This window comes from Pimephales promelas, chromosome 4 (genome assembly GCF_988280905.1).
Source record: "Pimephales promelas chromosome 4, fPimPro1.hap1.1, whole genome shotgun sequence".
Classification (NCBI taxonomy): Eukaryota; Metazoa; Chordata; class Actinopteri; order Cypriniformes; family Leuciscidae; genus Pimephales; species Pimephales promelas.
Genome location: NC_142772.1, coordinates 28,499,272 through 28,522,602, shown reverse-complemented (window position 1 = coordinate 28,522,602; position 23,331 = coordinate 28,499,272). Strand labels below are relative to the sequence as shown.

The window sequence follows — 23,331 nt, the reverse complement described above, 5'->3', positions numbered from 1 at the left end:
TTCTTCTTATTATTATTTAAAACATAGTTTGACTTATAATTGTCATTTGTTCAACTAGTTCTCATTTGGACAGCATTTTCCCTCAGCATGCTGTAAGAAAGAGCAATAGCGAGCTCTAGAGGTCGACAAATGGAATAACACTCCACAATGGAAAAACTCTTATTTTTAGATCTAATTTTGTTGCTCTAAATTCTGGTCTGAACCTCCCTCTTTCTCTGCCATCTATGAATCTGAGCCTAGAGCCTTGTTTAGGCCATGTAGAGAGGAGTGTGATCACACTCATCTTCTCCAGAATCATAGCCTGTTGCCAGAGAGAAGCATGTTTAAAGATTTTAAATTTCAAAATGTTCTATACATGGTTATGAAGTTAACTCTATTGTAGACTGGGTAAGATATTACGTGACCTAACTAAGTTGCTATGAATATATATGTGGAGGATTAATGCAGAACAGTTCATGTCCATCCAACCACATAGCCTACTGCATGCTTGGTTCTCTGGAAATGGTGTTGCTGGGCAACCCATCCACAGCTACTACAGTACCTTATGGGGAGTAAGGCCAGGTGGAATGTACCATCACTACATTTGGTGAGGGGAGGGATGCAAACCACATTTTGCTGCCCTACTCAATAATGTGTGTGGCAGTTTAAAGGGTGCTCATTTGTATATGTAAATAAAAATAAATAAATAATGAACTTTTAACAATCAATGTATTATAGCATTCACAAAAAATCGGAGCGCACTTTTCTTTTAATACGGACCAATCAGCAAGTACACCTAGACTATAACATGTCTATGCCCCTCCCCTCGACGGGTAATTATAACAGGTGTAATTAGGAGTGTGTCTCCGGTGGGTGGCAGCTTTTTGTCTCTAGAGAGAAATTGGGCGCATTGCATTACTGAATGCCTTTACAGGGGAATTTTAATTACAGCTCGAAGTAATTTGAGAAAGTGTCAGGTTGGTTAACTTATCTGGGTTATAAAAAACTGTTTGGGAAAATGATGGAGTGGAGGCATTTTTGGATGTGTATTTACTATATTGGAAATAAATTGATTATAAAATAAGTTAAAAGCATAGGCTACGCAATCTTTTGAACTCCAGGCTTCATATGACGTACGGGTTGCGCTCAGACTGTGTTGCCATGTCCGCGTATTTTTACTGACTCTAATCGCACTTCCAAATAGCCTCCACCCAACGATTGGAGGGTTGGAGCCATAGCCTACTATCTTTCATAGTTTGTTCCCCTCTCTTAGCTCCACCATGTCTTTTAGGGGAAGTCGCTTTTTTTTTTTTTTTTTTACCCTCCGCGATCTGGCAACACTCTGCTCAGGAGCGCATTCATGAAGTCACTGAGCACCGCGTAGGGGGAATTCTGCACAATGTCACTATTTTTTCAAGCCATTTATTTGTCAATTTCTACAAACATTCAAATTGAGATCTACATTTTCAGAAAGAACTGACATTTTGCTTTAGAGGCCTAAACTCAAGTGTGTTCCAGTGTGAGGTGCTGTTCACCCCCCTGAGCCGCTGTTTGGCACCGCGGTGGAGGTCTGCGCTGCAGTGGTACATTCGCAATAAAATGGGTGTGGTTGAATCGCGCATATGTGATGCTACGTGTTTCTGGTGCAGACCGAATGATTTCATATGGGACTGAATTGACAGCATAGTCAGCGCACATTATTTGAATTATTTAAAAAAAACAAATAGCCTAGGCTGTTGTTTATGTTGAATTCACACCGCCTCCTATTCTGGCACAGTCACATTTGAATTGATGGATGGGTTATATGCTCATCCGGAGAGATAACCAAGTCGAATTTAGTTACTTTATTTTCATTTTTTGAAGGGCCACGGGGTGCCTCGCATTTCATTGAATAGGACATTCTTGGACGCAGCGGCCAAAACGAAGAGACCAACACGAGAAGACTGAGGAAGAAGGCACTCGGAAGGAAAGAGGCGATCGAGGATTAAGCAACGCAATATAAAGACAACGACGACGTGTACTTAATTCGAAAGCTTTGTTTGGACTTATTACATTTATCGCTAATTATATTACTCGAGTCGCTTTTTTTTCTCTCTACAAAAGGAAAGTGTGCTGATGAAATCAGGAATAACGTTACAGTGGTTTCTTCCCATCCTCTCAAAACGACCAGAGGGCGACATGGTGGCTCCATACTTTTTGGTAACATCGTTTTGATTCGTTTCATACATGAAACACAGAGTCGCCGAGGCCTAACTAGCACCAGGAAAGAACCGACAGTATGCAGTCCTAATCATTTTCCAGCAGAAAAATTCCCAGCGAATTACTTCCGCCAGCCACTTCAGCATTCCACTCACTTTACGCGAGGAGTGACTAAAGCCAAACAGGAAGATTAACAGGTACTATTAAATTCTAAAATTCATCCCAATGGTGTGATCAAGATGAGACATATGATGAAACGTAGGAAGGGAATCAGAGTTTTAAATGATTCAAATGGTTCATGTTCATTTGTAATGTGAGGTTCAACTTTATAATTTTGGATTTTATTAGTTTTGTCACCAAATCACATCAGTGGATTGTTATCCACAATCAGTAGGAATATTATGGAGATTATATATCATAGTACATTCGTATTTAAATGTACTGCATGTTTAATTTTAGCCGTGAGTCGTGAATTGGAGCAGAAGCCTCCTGTTCTTCAGCTGGCCGCAGCCTCCAGCGCTTTACGCCACAGCTCTGATTATGGCAAGCTGGTTTAACGTTTATTCCTTATACTAGTGCTGTCAATCGATTAAAAAAATTAATCGCACATTCTTCTGTAATTAATCATGATTAATTGCACATAACATAAAAGTTTTAGTATATTTAAAATCGTCTCATTCCCACAGTAATTTTCTACCCTTGCCTATAAACCCATTGTCACTTTTAGCGGTATTATGGCTTTGTTTTGACTCATGTAACCTTGCTCTTAAGTTTTTTTTGGCAGGTCTAACAGGTAAATATACAGAAACTGAATAATCAAACAGTGCACAGTCTTCACTGCATAAATTATAAATTGAAGATATTAATACTTATTAAAGCTACAAAAGTTATTCAGTCGAGAAGTAAGTGATTTCTCATTTTCTTTTCTTCTTTGATTAACATCACACACAGCATTAGGTTGCTGTCACTTTAAATAAATAGTTCACCTCTTTCATAGTTATATTTAAGAATATCCTGGCTCTTCCCAGTTATGTAATGGCATTGAAATGCCAGTTTTTGAAGTTTCAAAAAGTGCATCCATACATCATAGAAGTAATCCATACAGGATAATAAATGCCTTGTAAAGTGAAGCGAGTAAGAAAAATATCCAAATTTAAAACTTCATAAACTATAATCACTGGCTTCCAGCAACGGCCCTATACACACGTTTACGAGGTCAGAGGTCACCCTTCCACCTAAAACGATACTCTCTTGTTATTAATCCACTGGAATTGTATGGATTACTTTTGTGATGAGGCTTTTTGGAGCTTCAAAAACTCAGACACTGTCCTTTCGAAGAGCTAGGTTATTATTTAATAAAAATCCGATTGTCGGCTGAAAGAAAAATGCCATATACTGTACACCTAGGATGGCTTCAGGGTGAGTAAATTATGGAATAAATTTGGGATGACAAGAAAAATTGTTGTGTTAAATTATTAGTTCACTTCAGAATTAAAATTTTTACTCACCCCCACATCATCCAAGATGTTCATAATTTTATTTTATTTATATTTGATGTAACGTAACATGTGGAATAATATTTATGGATTGGGGTGCGGTGTGGGACGGATGTGCGGTAGACACGGGTGGACTGCAGGTCCAATAGCCAAGATTATTTCAACTCAATTTGGTGCATTTGACTGCTGCTTTCATATGGTCCCATGCTTATTTGTGTTCACGCTCTGTCTGAAGACCTTTAAAGGCTGCTAATTACAGCACAATTTTACTCAGAATGCTTATTGTTGGATTTATTTCTTGTGTTAAACTACATGAGAAAAATGATTTTTGTCTATAGTAGGAGATTTAATGCAGGTGCGGTTTGGGTCGCGGTTTTTATGTCAAACGGGTTTGGGTAGGAACTTAAATTAGTGTTTCTGTCAGATGTCGGGATTTCTGTTAATTACTGCCGGTGTGGGGCGTGTTTATCATACAGGATCGACCAGTCCAGGACTCTGTAATGGTGTACAACAGTTTGAAGATCCAAATTGCAGTTTCAATGTAGCCTTTAAGGGGTCTACTTGAACCAAGGAATAAGCGTCTTATCTACCAAACTGATCTGTCAAAAACAAGTCATCAAACTTATAGTGACTAGTTCCTTTTCACTAGATAGCCTACTGAATTAATTGGATAGCCTTTATTAATCACTTCCTACTTGTAGGAATTCCAGTTATTGCTGGTACATATTTTAGTTTTTACTATTCACTGGGTACTAATACTTTTTTATATAAAATTGGGATAGTTACTAGTATCTATTTCAGCTTTACCAGTAGCCTATATGTATTAAAAACTAGTGCCTAATTATATGGTGGTGGTGTAATGGTGTGGGGGATGTTTTCTTGGCACACTGACTTTAGGCCCCTTTTAGTGCCAATTGGGCATCATTTAAATGCCACGGCCTACCCGAGCATTGTTTCTGACCATGACCATCCCTTTATGGCCACCATGTACCCATCCTCTGATCGTTACTTCCAGCAGGATAATGCACCGTCACAAAGCTCAAATCATTTCAAATTGGTTGCTTTAACATGACAATGAGTTCACTGTACTGAAATGGCCCCCACAGTCACCAGATCTCAACCCAATTGAGCATCTTTGGGATGTGGTGGAACCGGAGCTTTGTGCCCTGGATGTGCATCCCACAAATCTCCATCAACTGCAAGATGCTATCCTATCAGTATGGGCCAAAATTTTTAAAGAATGCACATTGTTATTTTAGCACATTGTTGAATCTTTGCCACGTAGAATTAATGTAGTTCTGAAGGTGAAAGGGGGTCGCTGCATGATGATCCTAATAATCCTTTAGGTGAGTGTATTTGATTTACTAGTTCTAAAGAATGTACTAGTAGTGACTAATAAAATTAAAGCTAGATGCAGATAATACATACCAGTTATAAGTAAATAGCTGATAGCCTATCTAATACACAGATCCTCAAGATGCTAACATTAGAAAATTAGTAACATACAAGTAGTTTTATCTAGGCTACTTATTAAAACGGCTTGCCATGTCGCCTGCTCAGTAGATAAAGAGGATGTTAACCGTGCATATGTCTGTTGTTCTGGGCGTAGGACGATCTGACTGAAATATAAACGTAACCCATGTGATCAAGCAAACGCACGTTTTGCAGCTGTCTCACGGGTTTAAAAGGATAGGTTGCGGTTTCAGTGAAACCCACGGTGCCAGTAAACGATAGAGATGCCGCTTACTTTTATGCAGAGAGTGCATGCCACTCTGCATTAAGCTGTAAGGGTGGGGCCAAGTCTGACATTTCTTTATAGTGCTATTAAAACTCCCTCTAGTTAATGGACACAAATCCACAGAATATGATCATTTGCGCGTTTCTGTCGGTAACAGAATGGAACGTTGGTTTAACCGAAAATGGTTCCGTACGTAGACCCGCCATTCTGCGTCGACGACGTGACGATGGAAGCAATGCAACATGCTGTCTCCACATCTCATCCGTTTATGGCCTTCTGTTTGTAAAATAGTCGTAGAAAACATTTTACCTTTGTTTCATGAAGATGGAGAAAACATAGGAGGTGGCCTTGTTTGGTGCTTAGCTGACAGCCCCCTCAAGTCATGTTTAATGCATGAAGTCGTATTATTTTACATAGTGCTGACAATAATAACACCACTGGAAATGAGAAAAAAAAAAACAGCAGGTTAATAAATAGATAATGTTAGATCCTTAGGCTATTTCTAACCCATTTATACCCGTTTTCAAACACTACATTTCAGTCAAGAAGGCATTGGTGCAGTAGTGTGGACCAGAGGATAGGCTAACTAACCCCTCTTCCTAGCAACTGCCTCTTTCCCAACTTTCTTGAAGACCTTAAAAGGTGAAGAAAGTTTTTTCAGTCATAGATTATCTACGTTCCCCCAAAACATAGCAAGTAATCGAAATGACATTTTTGTGGGTTGCCTAAATTGGATTTATACACCACTGCTGCTTCTTTCTCTATTGGCTCTAATGTAAGTTTTAAAGTGGATCTGAAGCTTAAATGCTCTTTGTGTAAAATTTCATCACAGATTGACTCTTATACATTTCTTTGTTCCTGCTGTGGTGTGGTGTTTGTGTTGAGGGAGTTATCTCTCTAATAAGTGTGTGGTAAGAGGGTAATAGCAATAATTTTTGCATTCGTCTCAGTTCTCCATCAGCATCGATACAGTAGTCATACCGAGATCTGTGTGGCTATAACTGGAAAACATGCAAAGTAGAACTGTTTATAAGATCTTTGTGATTGGTTGATGATTTGTGACATATTTGACTGTAAAAATATATGCAAAAAATCATGTGTTTTTGCATTGCAGTTTGAATGTGTAACCTTCATGTAACATTTTCTTCTCTCTTTCTGTTTGACACACTCACTTTTAATTTACCATCTATTATAATCCTAATTCCAGATCTTGTTTCTGTGTTTGGAATGGATATCGTAACATTAATCCTATTATTTTATAGATTATGCCAGATTAAAGATTATGCTGTAATGTTAATCTAAATCCTGCAGCACATCTGCACTATGAAATGATTAGTGATGAACGAATATTTTTTATGTGTAACAAAAATACAAAATGATGCACATCATTTAGTTTTGTGTGTGGGAACTTTCTCCAACTGATCAGTATTGTGCAGTATGTACACTATGTAAACTGTGTCCTCTAACATTATTCATATGTTTTAATCTACAGGTGCCTGAGGGTGTGAGAGAGGTCAGAGGGTAAAGGTTAAAGATCATTTCAAGATGAGTGAGCTTGAGCAGCTTCGACAGGAGGCTGAGCAACTGCGTAATCAGATCAGAGTGAGTCCCAGTACTAATACTGCTGAAATACAATGGTCTTTATTTTTCACACGCAACGTTAGTTCTGGCAGGTCACGTTTGTAAAGCTTGCATCAGTTGACTCTCAGCTGATCCATGTCTACCTATAGGAATACAACGCCTATCACTGTATACATTTATAAGCTCCTTCATTATTATCAGCAGCTATCGCGTTTTTCTTCCATCCCCAGCAGTTTACCCTAAGGGGGTAAACATTCCTGCTGATGAGTTCTCGCCCAGAACGGAACTATACCGCCAATCTAAACTGTATGCTAATTGTCAATCGTATTTGACGATAGTGGTCCTGACTCCTGACAATATGACCATTGGTGTGAATGACCATATTTATATGAAATGCAACCTATTACTGATCCTCATTTTCTATTCTAACCATTATAAAAACTTTTGCGTACTCAGAAACTACACGTTTTGTCAAATTATGAGTGAAATAGGGTTTCTTAAACTATGCCTTTGGGTTTGGCTCCACTATGCTCACATTCAGAGAAAACAGTGTTTGTTTTTTTACACCATGTCATTTTTCATGATGAAAACCTAATTGAATTTGAATTTAAATAGAAAATAAATGAAATATATATATGATGACCCATGTTGTTTGGATTTTGCATCACCATTTGGATTTACTTGAATGAAAAGCTTTTTCAAGTGTTTTAACAGTATAAAACTGTTAATATGTTTGGGGATCAAATCTCAATCAAAATCAATTTAAAGATTTTCAGTATTGGTTTAGTTATTGTGTTTGCTTCTTAGAGAGCCATAAACAATTTACAGTTGCCGCTTCCCATAGACTCCACTCAAAATGAAGTGTGCATTGAGATTATTTCAGAAACAGGCCATAGCTCCACCTGCAAATGGTGACTGCAAAATGATTCAGCTAACATTTGTCTGCTGTCTCTCAGGATGCCAGGAAAGCATGTGGAGATTCCACACTTACTCAGGTAAGACTTTACATTTAGGACCTGAATGATGCGATCTCCAGAGGTCTATGTGTTTTCACTCATGTGTCGAGTGTATGTTTGGTAGATAACAGCAGGCCTGGACCCAGTGGGGAGGATACAGATGAGGACGAGGCGCACGCTGCGTGGCCATCTGGCTAAAATCTACGCCATGCACTGGGGCACAGACTCCAGGTATCTCTATCTCAAAGAGAGAAAAAAAAAAGTTAAAAGTAGCAAATGAGGGTGACTTGGCTTTGGATTTTCACCTGTTGGCGGCACAGAAGACAATGAACAACACGATATACTGACCCACATGTTAGCTTATCATCTACGGCTACACTAGTGTCACAATCTAAATGAATTTCTTTAAAGACGTGTCATTTTTGTGATCTTTCATAAGCACCCAGGATGTGTTGCACTTGAGTGCCATCTTCATTGAAAATATTACCATATTCATTTGACCATAAAATGAAATTAAGCATTTTAATAAAATAGTAACTACACTATATATGTTATCTACCATAGATATTACCATAGATTGCATGAGGGAATTTTAGCATAGCAGGCTAATTGTTTAAAAAAACTATTTGTTGCAACTCTTATATCTTTTAATACATTGTAAATCGCTTTGGGGTTCAAGGGAGTCCAGATTCAGGCCTGTGCTGTGATCAACAGGGCACCACAGACTCGTAACCAGTTAGAATGAGAGTTGCTGCTGTGTAAAGATACAAAACACAGGGACTCATTGGTGCCCTAAGCAAAAAAAAATGGAAATTGATTTCTTGGTAAAAATCTCAAGTTGGTGCCCCCATACTCTGCATATAGAGAGGGGTTATAAACAAATAACATATAAGCTTGGTGAGTCAATCCTTTTTTTCTTGCCCATTAGCTAAATTAAGTTAACTAGCTAGAATAAATGAACTGAAAGCTTTAATGTAGTTTATAAATTCATTGTTGCCTCTGTAAAGTAAATAAGTGAGTTTTAGTAAGAACACCAGCCATTTTATCCACTTTCTGTCTTATATTCTCTTTTTTAATCTATTATTTTATATATATATATAAGTCCACTCTCTTTTCTTCTCCTCTCCTCTCCTCAGGCTTCTTGTTAGTGCCTCACAGGATGGAAAACTCATAATCTGGGACAGCTACACTACAAACAAGGTCTGTAGCTCTATTGTAGTGTTACACATACTGTACAAGTTAAGCTTTCCATGAACTATCACCATTGAGTAAACCAATCCTTTTTAAGGTCACAGTAAAATCATCAGGTAAACAAATGAGTATTACTAACACTGCCAAAAAGTCAGTTATATATGTTGTAAAGATTATCAGCATGTGTGTTTTTCCTGTCATTATCCAATGTTCAACAACCTGTTTAATCCTTCAGATGCACGCCATCCCGTTACGATCATCATGGGTGATGACATGTGCGTATGCGCCATCCGGAAACTTTGTGGCCTGTGGTGGACTGGACAATATTTGCTCCATATACAGCCTAAAGACAAGAGAGGGCAATGTTAGAGTCAGCCGGGAGCTACCTGGTCACACAGGTTTGATACACACACACACACACACACAGGGCCTCATTTACAAACCGTGAGTTAAAATCTGTGCCAATATTCATATTTTTAAAAATGACGAGAAGTGCTTAGCGCTTCGTCAGGGTCTAAGCAGACGTACGCACTTGTCTTTACGGCAGAGAGTCGGAGTACTGCAGGTATTTGGAAATCTAAGCAATTTTTGGCGCTCATCTCAAGTAAAGGATTTGGACGTTGACTGGTGCTCTTTTATATGCTAATGACATTAATCATTGTGCACTAACAAGGCAGGGATCTAAAACTATTCAGCTGCACATCATTTTTTTATAGTTTATGAGTTTCAAGACACTATTACAACTAAAAAAAACAAAGTAAAACAAAAGACAAAATCATCTTAAATTATGATTCTCATCTTAGTCTGCATGATTACAGAAAATTTAACAGAAAATGAATGCTGGAAATAAGATTCAGTCCAAGTCTGACAATAAAACACGTTCCCTGACATATTGCTTAAAATGGCCCCAAGCTTTATTAAACTGGTTAGACAAGTCTCTTTTAGAGCGTTTCATTTTTTTTTTCTAACTCGAATCCATGCGTGTTGGAGTTGGAGGCCTACGATCCTTCCGTCTCAGCAATATTAATCGTTTGACTAAGAGCATGAGAAAAGCTGTACAATCAGATTGTATCTTTGTAAATTTACATGTTCAGAAGCGATTCCAAAAATAGCTATCAGTGGGCAAGGGGAGATTGATCTACCTAAGAAACCAGAGATGGTCTCAATGTGCATGAGATGCCGGGGTAAAGCGACAACGATCACAAGCACCATCTATATGCTGAAAGTGTTTGGAAGGATAGTTGTCCAATGTACAAGCTGCCCACAATCTCAAGATTTGTGATTTATACTGTAGATTTCACATTTGAAAGAGAGGCGTACGCATGTTCTTTGTTTGTGCATTTGTTCTCTGAATCACACATACTCACTTTTGAGAAATCAAATTTCTTTTATAAATGAGGCCATTTGTCATTTACAAATGAATGGCTTATATTAAAATAAATATAAATCTCAGAATGTTTTATATACAGTAGTTTTTATTTTTTTGCATGCAATATTGTTGTTGGCAGTAATCTTACTCAGTTATTACTCATAACTGTATTTAGTATTTTTTTTCTGTACTTCTGAAAGTAAAAAGAATCCGATCAAATCACAAAAGCATGTTTCTTTACCATCATGCGCTCTCAGGGTGTGACATGTTGACTTCCTGCCTGTTCATTTCCTAGGTTACCTTTCCTGTTGCCGTTTCATAGATGACAATCAGATTATCACCAGTTCAGGAGACACAACCTGGTGTGTTCAATATTAAATATGAAACCCTACACGCTACTACAGTGGTTCTCAAGTGGTTTTGCTTCAGGACCCAGATGTACAGTGAATGGCATACCAAAATTGTTTATCGTACAAATGTAAACAAAAATGTCCTTAAAATCAATCCCTGTACATTTTTGATTAACGATTATTAAAGGGTTAGTACACTCAAAAATACAAATTCTGTAAGTGTGCACCTTCATGTCATTCCGAACCCATAAGGCTTTCATTAATCTTCAGAGCACAAATGAAGATATTTTTGATGAAATCTTTCTGTCCCTCCATTGACTACACAACTTCCACGTTGATTTTTCAAAAAGTTTATAAGGCGATCATAAAACTAATCCATATGAATTGAGTGGTTTATTCCAAATGTTTATTTCTGAAGACACTCAATCACTTTATATAATGAACAGATGCATAGTTTTGTTTCAAGATTTTGAGGATAAAGATTATACAACTAACTTACACAACTCCATGCCAAGTGACTCTATGGGAAAATAGGTTGGGCATCAACAGCAAATGAAATAGGAAGCGTTTATCCTCTCTTTTGTAAGTTAAGCCTGTTAATCATTATTTGCATTTATCATTGTTTGTTTTTTCTCCTGCTGTCTGTGTTCTTGTGACCCACCAGTTGAGAACCACTGTTGTAGTGTACTTAAACAGCCTGTTTACTTTCAGTTACAGCTTCTTTTGAGTTTACACAAGAGTTCAATGACCTATATGGAGATTTACCTATAGCGTTTGTGTTTGTTCCAGTGCTCTGTGGGACATCGAGACTGGTCAGCAGACCACGCTGTTCTCGGGTCACAGTGGAGATGTGATGAGTCTGTCATTGGCTCCAGACTCTCGGACCTTCATCTCTGGGGCCTGTGACGCCTCCATTAAACTCTGGGACATCAGAGACAGCATGTGCAGACAGACGTTCACCGGTCACGAGTCAGACATCAACGCTGTCTGTGTGAGTAAACACACTGCTTAAAGAAATATACATGACTGTTATTTCTCTACATTCACTCATTTTCTCCTCCATCTCTCAGTTCTTCCCCAGCGGCAGTGCATTTGCAACCGGTTCCGATGACGCCACCTGCAGGCTGTTTGACCTGCGTGCAGACCAGGAGCTCTGTTTATACTCTCATGATAATATCATCTGCGGCATCACCTCTGTGGCCTTCTCCCGCTCTGGCCGCCTGCTGCTCGCTGGATACGACGACTTTAACTGCAACATCTGGGACGCCATGAAGGGAGACCGAGCAGGTGAACATACTGGTGTTATTATCATGTGACTTGTAACCATTTGCACAGTGCTTTATTTGTTAATTGGGAGGTCCCTTAACAATCTTGATGAAGGATCTAGGAGGTTAAGGTGGTTGAAGGAGTGTTTAGTCTGGCATTGTTGGGAACATAAATGAAAAATATTGTTTAGCACCATATATTGCATTATTGAATCAGATGATCGTACCCAAACTATATTGCTAGATCAACAAAGCTGTCTACAGTGCAGGCTTGTTTTGTTGCATTGTAGTGTATTCAATAGTATGTGTATATATCTATAAAATATGTAATATATATAAAAAAATATTATATATATATATATATATATATTTAAAAATTGCATTTAAAAAAAAAATAGTTTATGTACAGGTCATAGCATATTTTTGCTCCATGGTGTATGAGGTGGAATTTTTTCTAACACCCTTTTTTTTTTCTAACCCTAACCTTACACTTGAACTCTTCACACTCATCGTGTCTTACAGGAGTGCTGGCTGGCCATGACAATCGTGTGAGCTGTCTTGGGGTCACAGATGATGGCATGGCTGTGTCTACAGGTTCCTGGGACAGCTTCCTGAAGATCTGGAACTGACAACACAGCTCACATATAGTACACATTATTCACTCATCATGCACACTGTATGTACTTTACTGTACATATGATGTACACTTGCCTACACAGACACACATGCCTGACAAAGAACTGTACATACTATATATAATGGCAATTAGTTATAAGTTTACACCAAATCTTTTCAGTGCCACACCATTGTATACATATATAGTTACACTATAGGTAGGTTTGAACCACAAGTTTAAAACAGGAATGTTTACACACACACACACTTACACACTTTTTCCCTTACTTAAGCTTTGCTGGACCTACACGGTACCTTTACTCACTAAGAGACACAAGTGCATTAGGAGGAATGTGTGTTGAGTGAGTCGTCTAATTTGACCGTACAATCCAAAACATTTATTTGAAACACGTTTGACATACTTTGAGACCTTGGGAGTTGGAGTTGATCCATTGAAGCGCTTTCATTTTTATTTTCACTCATTCTGTCTTCTATAATCAAAATTAAGCCTGAAGTACTGATGTTTCTATGAGCATGTAGAGTTAAAAATATGGAAGACCCCGAGACAGTTACCCACCAGGAATGTCCTGGGCTGTGTTTCCCAAAAGCATTGTGAGATAACTAAGCTGACTGAGAGAACATTGGTGGCAATGGTCTCCACCATCAACTTGGGCCCACGATGCTATTATGAAACGCAGCCCTGGTTGATACAGATCACACTATGTAGTCCATGTTTTTATAGATGCGTATGCCGGCATATTCCAGTATACAAGTAAATATGTGATGTTTGTCTTTAATTTTTGTTTAGATTTTACCTTTTTTAAAAGCTTATTTTATTCATGTTTTCCTGTGTGCCACACCCTAAGGAAAATAAAAGCAAGCTGAAAATAAAACGTGTTTGGTGTCACCAAATAAGTGACTAATGGTCGATCACATTTGTATATGTAAATACTTATTATAAATGACTCGGTTCATAATAACGGTTTGTTTCGTTTCAGGACCCAGACTTCACCTTAGACATCAGGTATTGACCCAAAACAGTAGTAGCCCTCAAACCGAATTCACTTTATAGCCCTTAATCCTGTAATTGTGGACAAATGTGGGCACAGGGGACTCAGGTGTGATCCTAATTTTTAAATGTTATATCACAGTCTTCGATAAAGTTTTGTCTATCCATTTATGGTGGTTTTTTTTTTATTATTTTGGGGGTATTTTTGAATTTATTTACTTCAAAAAGCACCACATTTTCTATGTAAATTATGCTTATTTTTATATATTTTTTAACTACATTAAAATATCATTCCAACAAGTTCTAAAACCTAAAGATGAAGTGACTTTGCTGTCACCTGGTGTCTTATTTTGGCTTATTTTAGAATGCTCTAAATTAAATTTTTTTCCCATTCATTTCTATGGGTGCCCATTTTTGACCCAAATACAAGATTAAGGAGGGGTTTTTCTCACCCACTTAACATTTTAGAATTGAGTAAAAAAAAAAATTGTGTGTGTTCAGAAGGCAAACTTAGGAAAAGTAGCCAAGTCTTGTACCGTTCAGATCAAGGGAAGTATTTTTTTTAAATAAATCAAAACTATTTTGCCCACATTTGTCCAGAATACGGTTTGAGGGTTAAAAGTGGCTTAAAATACAAGTGTCCTTAAGATCAAACATTACATTTTTTTTAACCATAGATTAAACTGCACTGGCCCAGCAAGCACAATTATGAATAGGACAATATTATAAAAGCATATACAACAACATAAGTGTGATACCGAACACACATGAAACAAATTAGCCATATTATTTGTAAATTCTACATTTGCAACTTAATGCAATAATATTTGATTGGATGCACATATTTTTTAAGTCACCATCAAAAGATATTTTGTAAAATTGCCTACTAACGGACTTCTATGATTGAATATATTTGATAATCATCTAACATGTCATAAAATTATACGAGCACAAGCTGGAATAAGCGAATAACATGATTCAAACAAGAGATACAATAGAAATATAATAGAGTGAGCTTGAAGGAATAAAAAAAGGAGTTACACAAGGAGTTGTAACAGATCAAGTTATTTTAATTCTCAAATAATGCTGTATTGAGACATTACAGACTTGTGAATGCATTCAATCGTTAAGACTTAAAATCATCTCTTCATGAAATCATCCCCTCTCCTAAACAGAAACACTAAAAATGTCTGAAACATCTACTTTTTGTCCTAAAACAACAACAACAAAAAAAAAATTATAAGCAGTAAATTATAATAATCAACCCATCACAGAGGATCAACTTTATCAAGACCTCCAAAACCAACCTTTAACCTCTCCTGGCTACTGCTATGAGATTGAACCAAAAGCACACAGTAAAAGAACTACAAATGATGAACTCTTTCTTTGGAGTAGTAAATATTTGACAAAAATCAGCTAAGGGATTAATTTGTATTACTAGAGAACGACAAGAGAAATGCCACTTGTTGTTAGAGTAGATAAATACCTCAAACACAGCAGTAAAGGCCTTAAAAACGAAAACCAGACAGCTCCACGTCTCCCGAAGACCGCTACACACATGATCTGGTCTAGCTTCTTAAAGACTGACTCTTGTTGGATAGAATAGAGAATGGGCATTTAATGATAAACATTTGTTCAAATCCATTGCAGACTCTAGGAAGGAAGGGAATGGAGTGTAAAATAGCATCTGTACAAGTGCACCTAAACCATGGATTCTGTCAAACTCTTATAAGCCTTCATCAGATCAGTTTAATAAACCAGAATAAAACAAACTGATTACATTCAATAACGTCTGCAATAAAGCTTACAACGTGTACCTTCAAAACAACCCCTGACACGTGAGATTTCACATCAATACGAGCTTTTGTACGAGATCAGGACTGTGGTCAGCTGCTGTAGAATGACTAAAATATGTGCGTCAGTGGCATTTACAAACATGACCGGAGTCGCATCTGTGGCTCGAGTCCAGTGGTGATACGCGTGTACGTTTGAACATACTGGTCCTCGATAGCTTTCGACTGGTCTTGTTTTCTCTCCCCCGCTCTCTTTTCCTCTGAGGGAATAATGAAAAGCACACACACACGGATATAAACGCAAAAATAGCTCTCCTATTCACACATGCACAGTCGCACACCCACACGCTCGCTTTTATAACACTCGCTGGAAAAAAAGAGGGGAGAGAGAGAGACGAGTCGAACTGAATGTACAGCTCGACAGGGAGAGCCTTTGTGCTCCAAAAAAAAAAAAAAAGCTGTTACATACATCAATGCATTTCTTTATTCATTTCTACTGATAAGGTTACGTTCATTATCTTCTTTTTTTGTCAATTCACATCTATTTAGGTCAAAAATAAGAACAATTCAGGGGTTTTATATATATATATATATATATACGCACATTTCCTCCTGACAGGCCATGGTCATCCAAATATAAACTCTTCCATCTAATTAATAAAGCATATCTCCCCTCTATTTTGTTATCATAATTCTGCTATAAAAACATCAATTCTGTTATTAGCGTGAATGCCGTTATACACTTTTACTTTTAAGCATGAAGGCAAAAATCTCAGCAAATTCCAAGAGCTCTCGGGATGCCAGGGACTGTTACATCAAACGCATGCGAGCAGCTCCTCACCATGACAACCCGAACCTTTTGTGAACCTCCGGCATGAAAACCAGAGGCTTTTCCTGCTTGGCAAAATGATATAACCACTGAAATGGGAGCTACAAGCATCACCATCACGCACTTTGGAACAAAGAGCTCATCGTGTCATGTAACTATAGGGCGTTTGAACTGCATTACGGTGTTAAAGAAACAAACATCGAAATACTCCAGAGGAACGCACTGCCTTTAAACGGGAGGAATGGACTCTATATGGCATGGCTTTGTGCTAAAACAGAGTGAGAGGAGCCTGTCTTGGTGCTCTGGCTATTGTCAGTTTAAGTGCACTTTGTTGGCACAAGACCTATAACTGCGCACTGGACTTATTCCCTTCCCTGAACTTCAGTTCTTATTGAAACAATCACATGCTCATACACACATGCACACAATCGATCATATACACCCAACCCTAATCCAAGGCACTGTTATATCAGTAAACATGGCAGTTTGATTTACTAAGCAAGAAAATGCTTAAGTTCTATAGCAAGTAAGAGATGAGGGGCGAGAAGGAATGAAATCAGTCTCAGAGAGAGTGAATCGGTTATAATGGCACAGTTAGTGTTCAAGTACAGTTTGATTTCGCACACCTACAGATGATGGAAAGTCAAACTATTAGTCTCCGCCTCTCTCTGAAATGCAACTATTTATAATTATTTGTCTGAAGTGTTGCGCCGCAATGTTAAACGACGACTGACTGAACGCGTCATTGGCATTTAGTGCTCGTCTAGACTGCGACAACAGCCGATAAGTCCAGCGGGAGGGGAGGGGCAATTAGGTAACCCATGATGATTGTACCGCCACAAGCTACTTTACAAATCAGCGCTAAAGTCATTTAGTGTTAATAACCACAAAAATGTTCAGGAAGGAGCAAAGTGCAACAAATATTAGAGTTCTCAAACTTCTTACAGTGATATAATGGTATAATACCATCTTCGTCAAATAGGGAATGAGAAACAAAAGGACTAGATTGAGAAGGTGTTCTACTCATGTAAATGCAGATTATCAGCATGGAAATGAGTGAAAAGCTTGAGAAAAATCTCTGGTCTAGTATTGCAGAGCTGGAGAGAGTAACACTAGGGACAAACCCATGACTGATCCTTAAACTATTGCTTTATAGTGATCCTACTGTATCTTACCACCGCTCACTCGCTCACACAACACACACACACACACACTGTCACATAAACAAAAGAATATCCTTGCTCCGATCCACCCAAGTCTTTGTATTAAGCATGACGTTTCTGTTGCTAAAACATGGTGGGGTCCAAATATGAAACAAAAAAGTCTGATCAAATGCACACGTCCCTGATGAACTACAAACCCGCCTAAAAACTACACTTTCCAGAAGCAGTTTTGACAGCACAAACTTGAATCGGTTATGAAATCACTCAAGTGTATTAAGCAGTCGGGTAGTGATTTAACTCCTAAGAAAAAAAAAAAAAAATCAATCATGTGCCTACTGAATACAAATAAGACTCGTCTAAATACGATCATGACTGCTATGTACAATTTACATTGCGACAACCGAACTATACGTTTATGCTGCCAAAAAGTGCTTTTAATCATATCCGGAGTAACTTACTGTATCTTCCTGCCTAAAATCAGAATAACCCAAGAGAAACTCCCTCGTGAAACTTTAAACAAGAACGAGCACACAGCACGTATTGCAATAGAACGGCTATAGAACAGCAGATAATAAAAGTAGGAATAATACCAAATACGTTTACGTACAGAGAATATTAAACTGTAGTATATATATGATGATACTTCTCACATAGAAAAGAAAAGTGCTTTGAAAAGCGAAACCAGAGACTGTTGCTCCATTATGGGTGACTTGGTCTCACCAGCTGACTAGTGGAAAAGTAAAACGCTAGATTCTGCTTTGTAAGCGGCCAGCAACATTTCCATCGAACAAACAGTTTGGTGACATAGGCGTCAGATTATTGTTTATACATCAAGAAAGTGAAAACCTTCCCTCGTTCGGAAGGGAAGCCGTCTCAGAATGTGTTAAAACTCATATTGTTAAATCAGTTTCTAAACTTCTACTTGCTGAAAGAAAACATTATATAACTTATCTGAAACTCTGAATGCAACCATTAACAAACAACTACTACACTATACAGTGGAAATGGAAAATTACAGATGTTGCAGTACCACCTCTCACCACTGGAGTTTCAAGTTGTTTCTGTTGCTCAAAGTAACTCTCTCAAACACACAAACACACCGCTGCTGCGTCACAAGACGCGCAACAGTTGAATGATTCTTGTAGTTTACACACATTTCTAGTAGAATAATGTACAATTATCCTTTTTGCCTGGTCCTAAAAACTTCGGCAATATCATCGGAGAGGAACGTTGGACCCAGTGAGTTGAAAGCTAACCCATAATTAGATGAACACCACATTGAGGTCAGCAGCCCGCTCACGGCAGACACACACACACACACACACCTAGTACAGTTGGCTCAGAGATCACAGGAGAATGGTGAAGGAGTGTCTTCAGGAAGATGTGAAGTAAATAACTGTGTGTGTTATGTCTGTAGGAGTGTGTGTATTTACACAGTGTGAGAGTGTATGTGGGTGTTGTTGTGTGTGAAGTGTGAGGACTCTTTATCTCTTCAGTGTTTGTATGTGTGCACACAGCAGAATCTATGTTGTTTATGTGGCAGCTCTTTCACCAGTTCATAATGCAGTTTCTGTTGAGGGTCATAAAGTAGACCTGACTGCTGCCGCCAGAACGCACTGACGCAAAAAACACCTGAAAGAAAGAAAAAAACATGACTGCTTTATAAAGTGAATGAGCTTTGTGAAAAGAGTATTTCTACTGAACTGATATTCAGTAGTAAATAATATTTTAAGTATTACCCTATTTTAAAAATCACAAAAAAATGACATTATTAAAATTATTACACCCTTCAAATAACATAATTTGTTCTCTACAGGAAAATCATCTCACATTTTCTATTTTTTTTTCAGCAATTGTAATGTTATCGTCATCATAATTTGTTTGTATAAATGTTGGGATGTTTATTGAATGTTTCTTGCACGGGGGGGGGGGGGGGGGGGGGGATGGGATAGGGGTAATATATAAACTAGTATCTGCATTTTTTTTGAAAAAGAAGAGAGACCCTATTTTGTACCCCACTTGTGCGAAATGCAGTGTGTGTGTGTGTGTGTGTGAGAGAGAGAGAGAAAATGTATCACCTTGTCATTTCTTTCACACAGGAACTTAAGCCTCTGAGCTCTCTTGTGCATGAAGACTCCATCCAGGTGTCCCGTCTCAACAGAACGGATCTCAATGGCTTTCTCTCCCCAGCCCATAATCTGATTAGAGCAGATGTGGGCTATACGGGTAACACAAATAAGGAGACATGAGAATATTTTATTCTCCAAGGTTCATCTACAACAAGAAAAATATACTGTCTGCAACACAATCCTCTGTTGGATAATTTGTGTATTTGAAACGACTTATGTGCTTTCATTCAGACAGGCCTTTCCCCCTTTCCATGATTCTGCAGAGAGAAGAATATGTTTGTGTGTGCACACTCACCCACTGATGTGGGCATTTCTCCCCACTGCAGCACGACATCTTTAATGATGCGTCCATACGTGTTGACGTAAACACCCTCATCCTCGTAGCACAACAGCATCTCCATCCCATCTGAATTGGGTAGGAATACAATCGCGTGAGGAATCACCTGTGACTGGATCTGACAAGAGCGAAGAAAGTAAGAGAGAGTGAAAGAGAGGAACAAACATCAAAGGAGATTCATTTCTCTGTAAGTGTCTGTTAAACTTTCTTCTTTATTTTCCAATTGATCAACAAATCACTGATTCCATGTCATCTTGTGGTTGTGAAAAAGGTCCATGACAGCGTAACTCACATGTACAGGAATGTAGATGTCATAGTTGTTTCCAGAGTCAACATCAATGGCATGGAAGCCAGCACTTGACCCATAGATGACTTTTAACCTCTGACCCTCTTCCACTGTGAGGTCAACCAACAGAGGCCTATGTGGCAGGTCTCCAAATGACTGAGAAGAAAGACGCGTACGAATGAACAGAAGGCTGAAATTACAGCACACTACAGAGATTGTGTGGAATGATGAGGTGAATCTTTTACAAAAATTTGCCAAGTTAATCCATTAATCCATGTTTGTCCCGTTTGCTGTAATATTGTAAAGAAATGCTTTAAAAACCCTCAAAGTGAACTTGAAACTTGCTACTTGTAAACAAAAACTGTGCTCTCTCTCTCTTTCTTTCTCTTTCTCAAAAAAAAAAAAGAAAAAAAAAGATACTTGCTACTTTAGATTACCATTTAAATATAGTATAGTATTTATTATTCCTTGCACTACCAATTACAAGTCTGGGGTTGGTAAGATTAAAAAAAATGTTTTTGAAAGAAGTCTCTTATGCTCACCAAGTTGTTTTTTTGTTTTCTATTAGAACATACTTTAAAATGTAATTTATTCCTGAGATGAAAAAAGCTAAATTTTTTAGCATCATTACTCCAGTCTACAGTGTCACATGATCCTTCAGAAATCATTTTAATATGCTGAACAAAAAAATATCTTACGGACCCCAAAATTAAAAAAAATTAAGTTGTAATGCCCAGTAAACCCCATCTAAGTCGAGTAAATGATAAATAAACAAACTTGACAATAATAAAAACTTGTGGTCTACCTTAAAGGCCATGAATTTGTGGTAAGGTTTGGGAGCCCAGGCGTAAACCTCCACCGCATTCTTCATAGCGATAACCAGAAACTTAATCCTTTCATATTTCACTAAAAAAAAAAGAATAAAAATCATAACACCTTTAATAAATCGAATGAAGTACTTTAGAAGAGTATGAGACCAAAGTCCCTTGCTGAACTTGCCAAGTTTTCTTTTTTGTTAGCCGCTAGCCTGCAGTAGTGCACACTGTCATTACTCTCATTATTTCACATTATGTTGAGTACATTGTAAATATTATGTGGCCAATACTCTGTAACACAGATGAAGCCATTTGTTCATGCATAATTCAGTTGAAATGCATCAGCCAATATTCGTATCAGCAGATAAAAGCAATTATTTTCACTACCGGCCATCGGCCAATTGTTTGAAAAAACAGCTGATGATCAGGGCGATTTTATGTCAATCAAATAGGGGTGGAAAAATGTGTGAGAAGAAAATCTCTCGTGTTGAATTTAGTGAGTTAACATGACAATGCATTAACAGTTAAAAAAAATTGCAAAATAAAAGCAGGCTCCATTTGACCCTATGAATCACCCGTAGTTCAAGCCAGGTCTGCAGTTTTAACATTAGGCTGTTTAGGTTATTACACCTCCCATCTAATAATCGCAAATAGCTCTGTGCTTTGTTACTTCTGATATGAAACCAACTCTCAGCTTTCAAATTCTGTCCATTTTATCACTAAATTCAAACAATATATGTGTTTTAAAGGCTCTTAAATATGACATCTCTCAGTTCAGGCGACACAGTGTGGAGCGCGAGTCCTCCACTTTAATACAAGTTATAGCACACACAAAAATTAAGCATGAACATCAAGATGTTTAAAGATACAGTAAAACTTGCCAAAATGAATCAATTCCTCAATCAGCGTTTCAACCGTGGATAATCAATAAATCATCTTGTGAACAATACCACTTTTAATGTTGCATTTACATCAGTAAAGTTATTCAGTGTTCAATCAAAAACACTACAGATGAGCTTATTTACTGTTGATATGCAATGCTTTAATAAATTTGTTATCAAGACGAGTATTTATGAATTGCATACAAACATTTCAGTTATTTCCAAAATTATTTATGAAAATAAATACCAGTTGAATACAATAGCTCTGTTGTGAATATTAACATCTAATACTATAGTAATTAACCAAATGACATGGTTCCTTGTATAGTTTACAGCATTAGATTGAAAACCAAACTATCGATTTCTGCAGATAAGCATAAATTTAGTATCTGTGCAGTCTATAATTGTACACACTTACCAACTTTGTAGTGGACACAGCCCTCCATTTCCCCTACAGTAGTCCAGCCCTGTTTCTTCTCCACCTCTGGGTCATTATGGAGGATTTTATTCCTCAGCCAGGCCAGATAATACACACGCACCTTATTCTTCTTGCCTGAGAGAGAGAGAGAGAGATACTGAACATGAAGACCCTCTAAATGATGTGCTTGTATGTATCCTTGTGTCCTTCTAACAGAGTGATGAGTAGATGCATGTGTGTATGTGTTTGTGTAAGTGATGAATAAGTCTGTATGTAACCTGATATAGTGATGAGAAGGTTCAGTCCCTCCAGAACGTCCATCTGCTGAAACCTGCGTGAGTTGATCAGTGGATAAACTTTGCCCTGGCCACTTCGATCCAGCAGCTTCAGACCGTTCTCGGTCCCCACCAGCAGATTCACACCTGACAGAACAAACACAGTTATAACACACACCATCATGACCTATAACATGCACAGGCAGTGTTTGCCTCAAAAATATAGCTTGTCAAGCTTTGGGCTTTACTGAATCTAACATAGTTCAGATTCAGTCAAAATTATTTTGATAAGGCAGTTTGACAGGCTCAAAAAAAAAAATATATATATATATAATAATATATAAACTGTTCAAAAACAATAGAAAACTTTGTGGTGAGTAAGTATTGAATTCCAGGCACCTAGAAATGTTTGGAGCTAAGAAACATGACCCAAATGATCGTTTCTATACTTTTTGTCCATTTTTATGTACTTTAGCCAGTGGGTGGCACTGCCACCAAACTAGTCTTGCACATTCAGGGAGTTAAGGCAATGACAACAGAAAGTTCATATCAGTACATCAAAGAGTTACACACACATAGCCTTATTTCCTGTATGAACTCATAATATTGTGCCAAATACTGTAAATAACTCGAATGCCAAGTGAATGGCTAATGACA

General features: G+C 37.8%; 2 protein-coding genes across 7 annotated transcripts in view; one reads left to right on the top strand and one right to left on the bottom strand.

Annotated features, from left to right (window-relative positions):
* The first annotated feature begins 1,366 nt into the window (after positions 1 to 1,366).
* Positions 1,367 to 13,632, top strand: gnb2 (guanine nucleotide binding protein (G protein), beta polypeptide 2). The gene is made up of 10 exons (XM_039659338.2): positions 1,367 to 2,375; positions 6,905 to 7,014; positions 7,950 to 7,988; positions 8,074 to 8,180; positions 9,086 to 9,149; positions 9,376 to 9,538; positions 10,805 to 10,871; positions 11,649 to 11,850; positions 11,930 to 12,146; positions 12,647 to 13,632. The coding sequence occupies exons 2-10, from the start codon at positions 6,958 to 6,960 to the stop codon at positions 12,751 to 12,753; spliced, it is 1,023 nt and encodes a 340-aa protein (XP_039515272.1). The 5' UTR covers positions 1,367 to 2,375; positions 6,905 to 6,957; the 3' UTR covers positions 12,754 to 13,632.
* A 1,165-nt stretch (positions 13,633 to 14,797) lies between these two features.
* The window catches only part of mink1 (misshapen-like kinase 1), a 44,271-nt gene continuing 35,737 nt past the window's right edge, over positions 14,798 to 23,331 (bottom strand). For all 6 annotated transcript variants that reach the window (XM_039659331.2, XM_039659333.2, XM_039659334.2 and 3 more), the window contains 7 exons: positions 22,678 to 22,821; positions 22,400 to 22,534; positions 21,091 to 21,191; positions 20,292 to 20,441; positions 19,958 to 20,117; positions 19,612 to 19,751; positions 14,798 to 19,165 (listed from right to left, as the gene is read on the bottom strand). In XM_039659331.2, the coding sequence (XP_039515265.1) occupies positions 19,082 to 19,165; positions 19,612 to 19,751; positions 19,958 to 20,117; positions 20,292 to 20,441; positions 21,091 to 21,191; positions 22,400 to 22,534; positions 22,678 to 22,821 (914 nt within the window). In that variant the 3' untranslated portion in view covers positions 14,798 to 19,081. The remainder of the gene's footprint in view (positions 19,166 to 19,611; positions 19,752 to 19,957; positions 20,118 to 20,291; positions 20,442 to 21,090; positions 21,192 to 22,399; positions 22,535 to 22,677; positions 22,822 to 23,331) is intronic.

Bases quoted from the DNA above. Each gene is read 5' to 3' on its own strand.
- gnb2 (XM_039659338.2), top strand. From the start codon at position 6,958: ATGAGTGAGCTTGAGCAGCTTCGACAGGAGGCTGAGCAACTGCGTAAT. The intron at 10,872-11,648 runs GTGTGTTCAATA...TGTTTGTTCCAG, and splicing joins AGTTCAGGAGACACAACCTG to TGCTCTGTGGGACATCGAGA. The intron at 11,851-11,929 runs GTGAGTAAACAC...TCCATCTCTCAG, and splicing joins CAGACATCAACGCTGTCTGT to TTCTTCCCCAGCGGCAGTGC.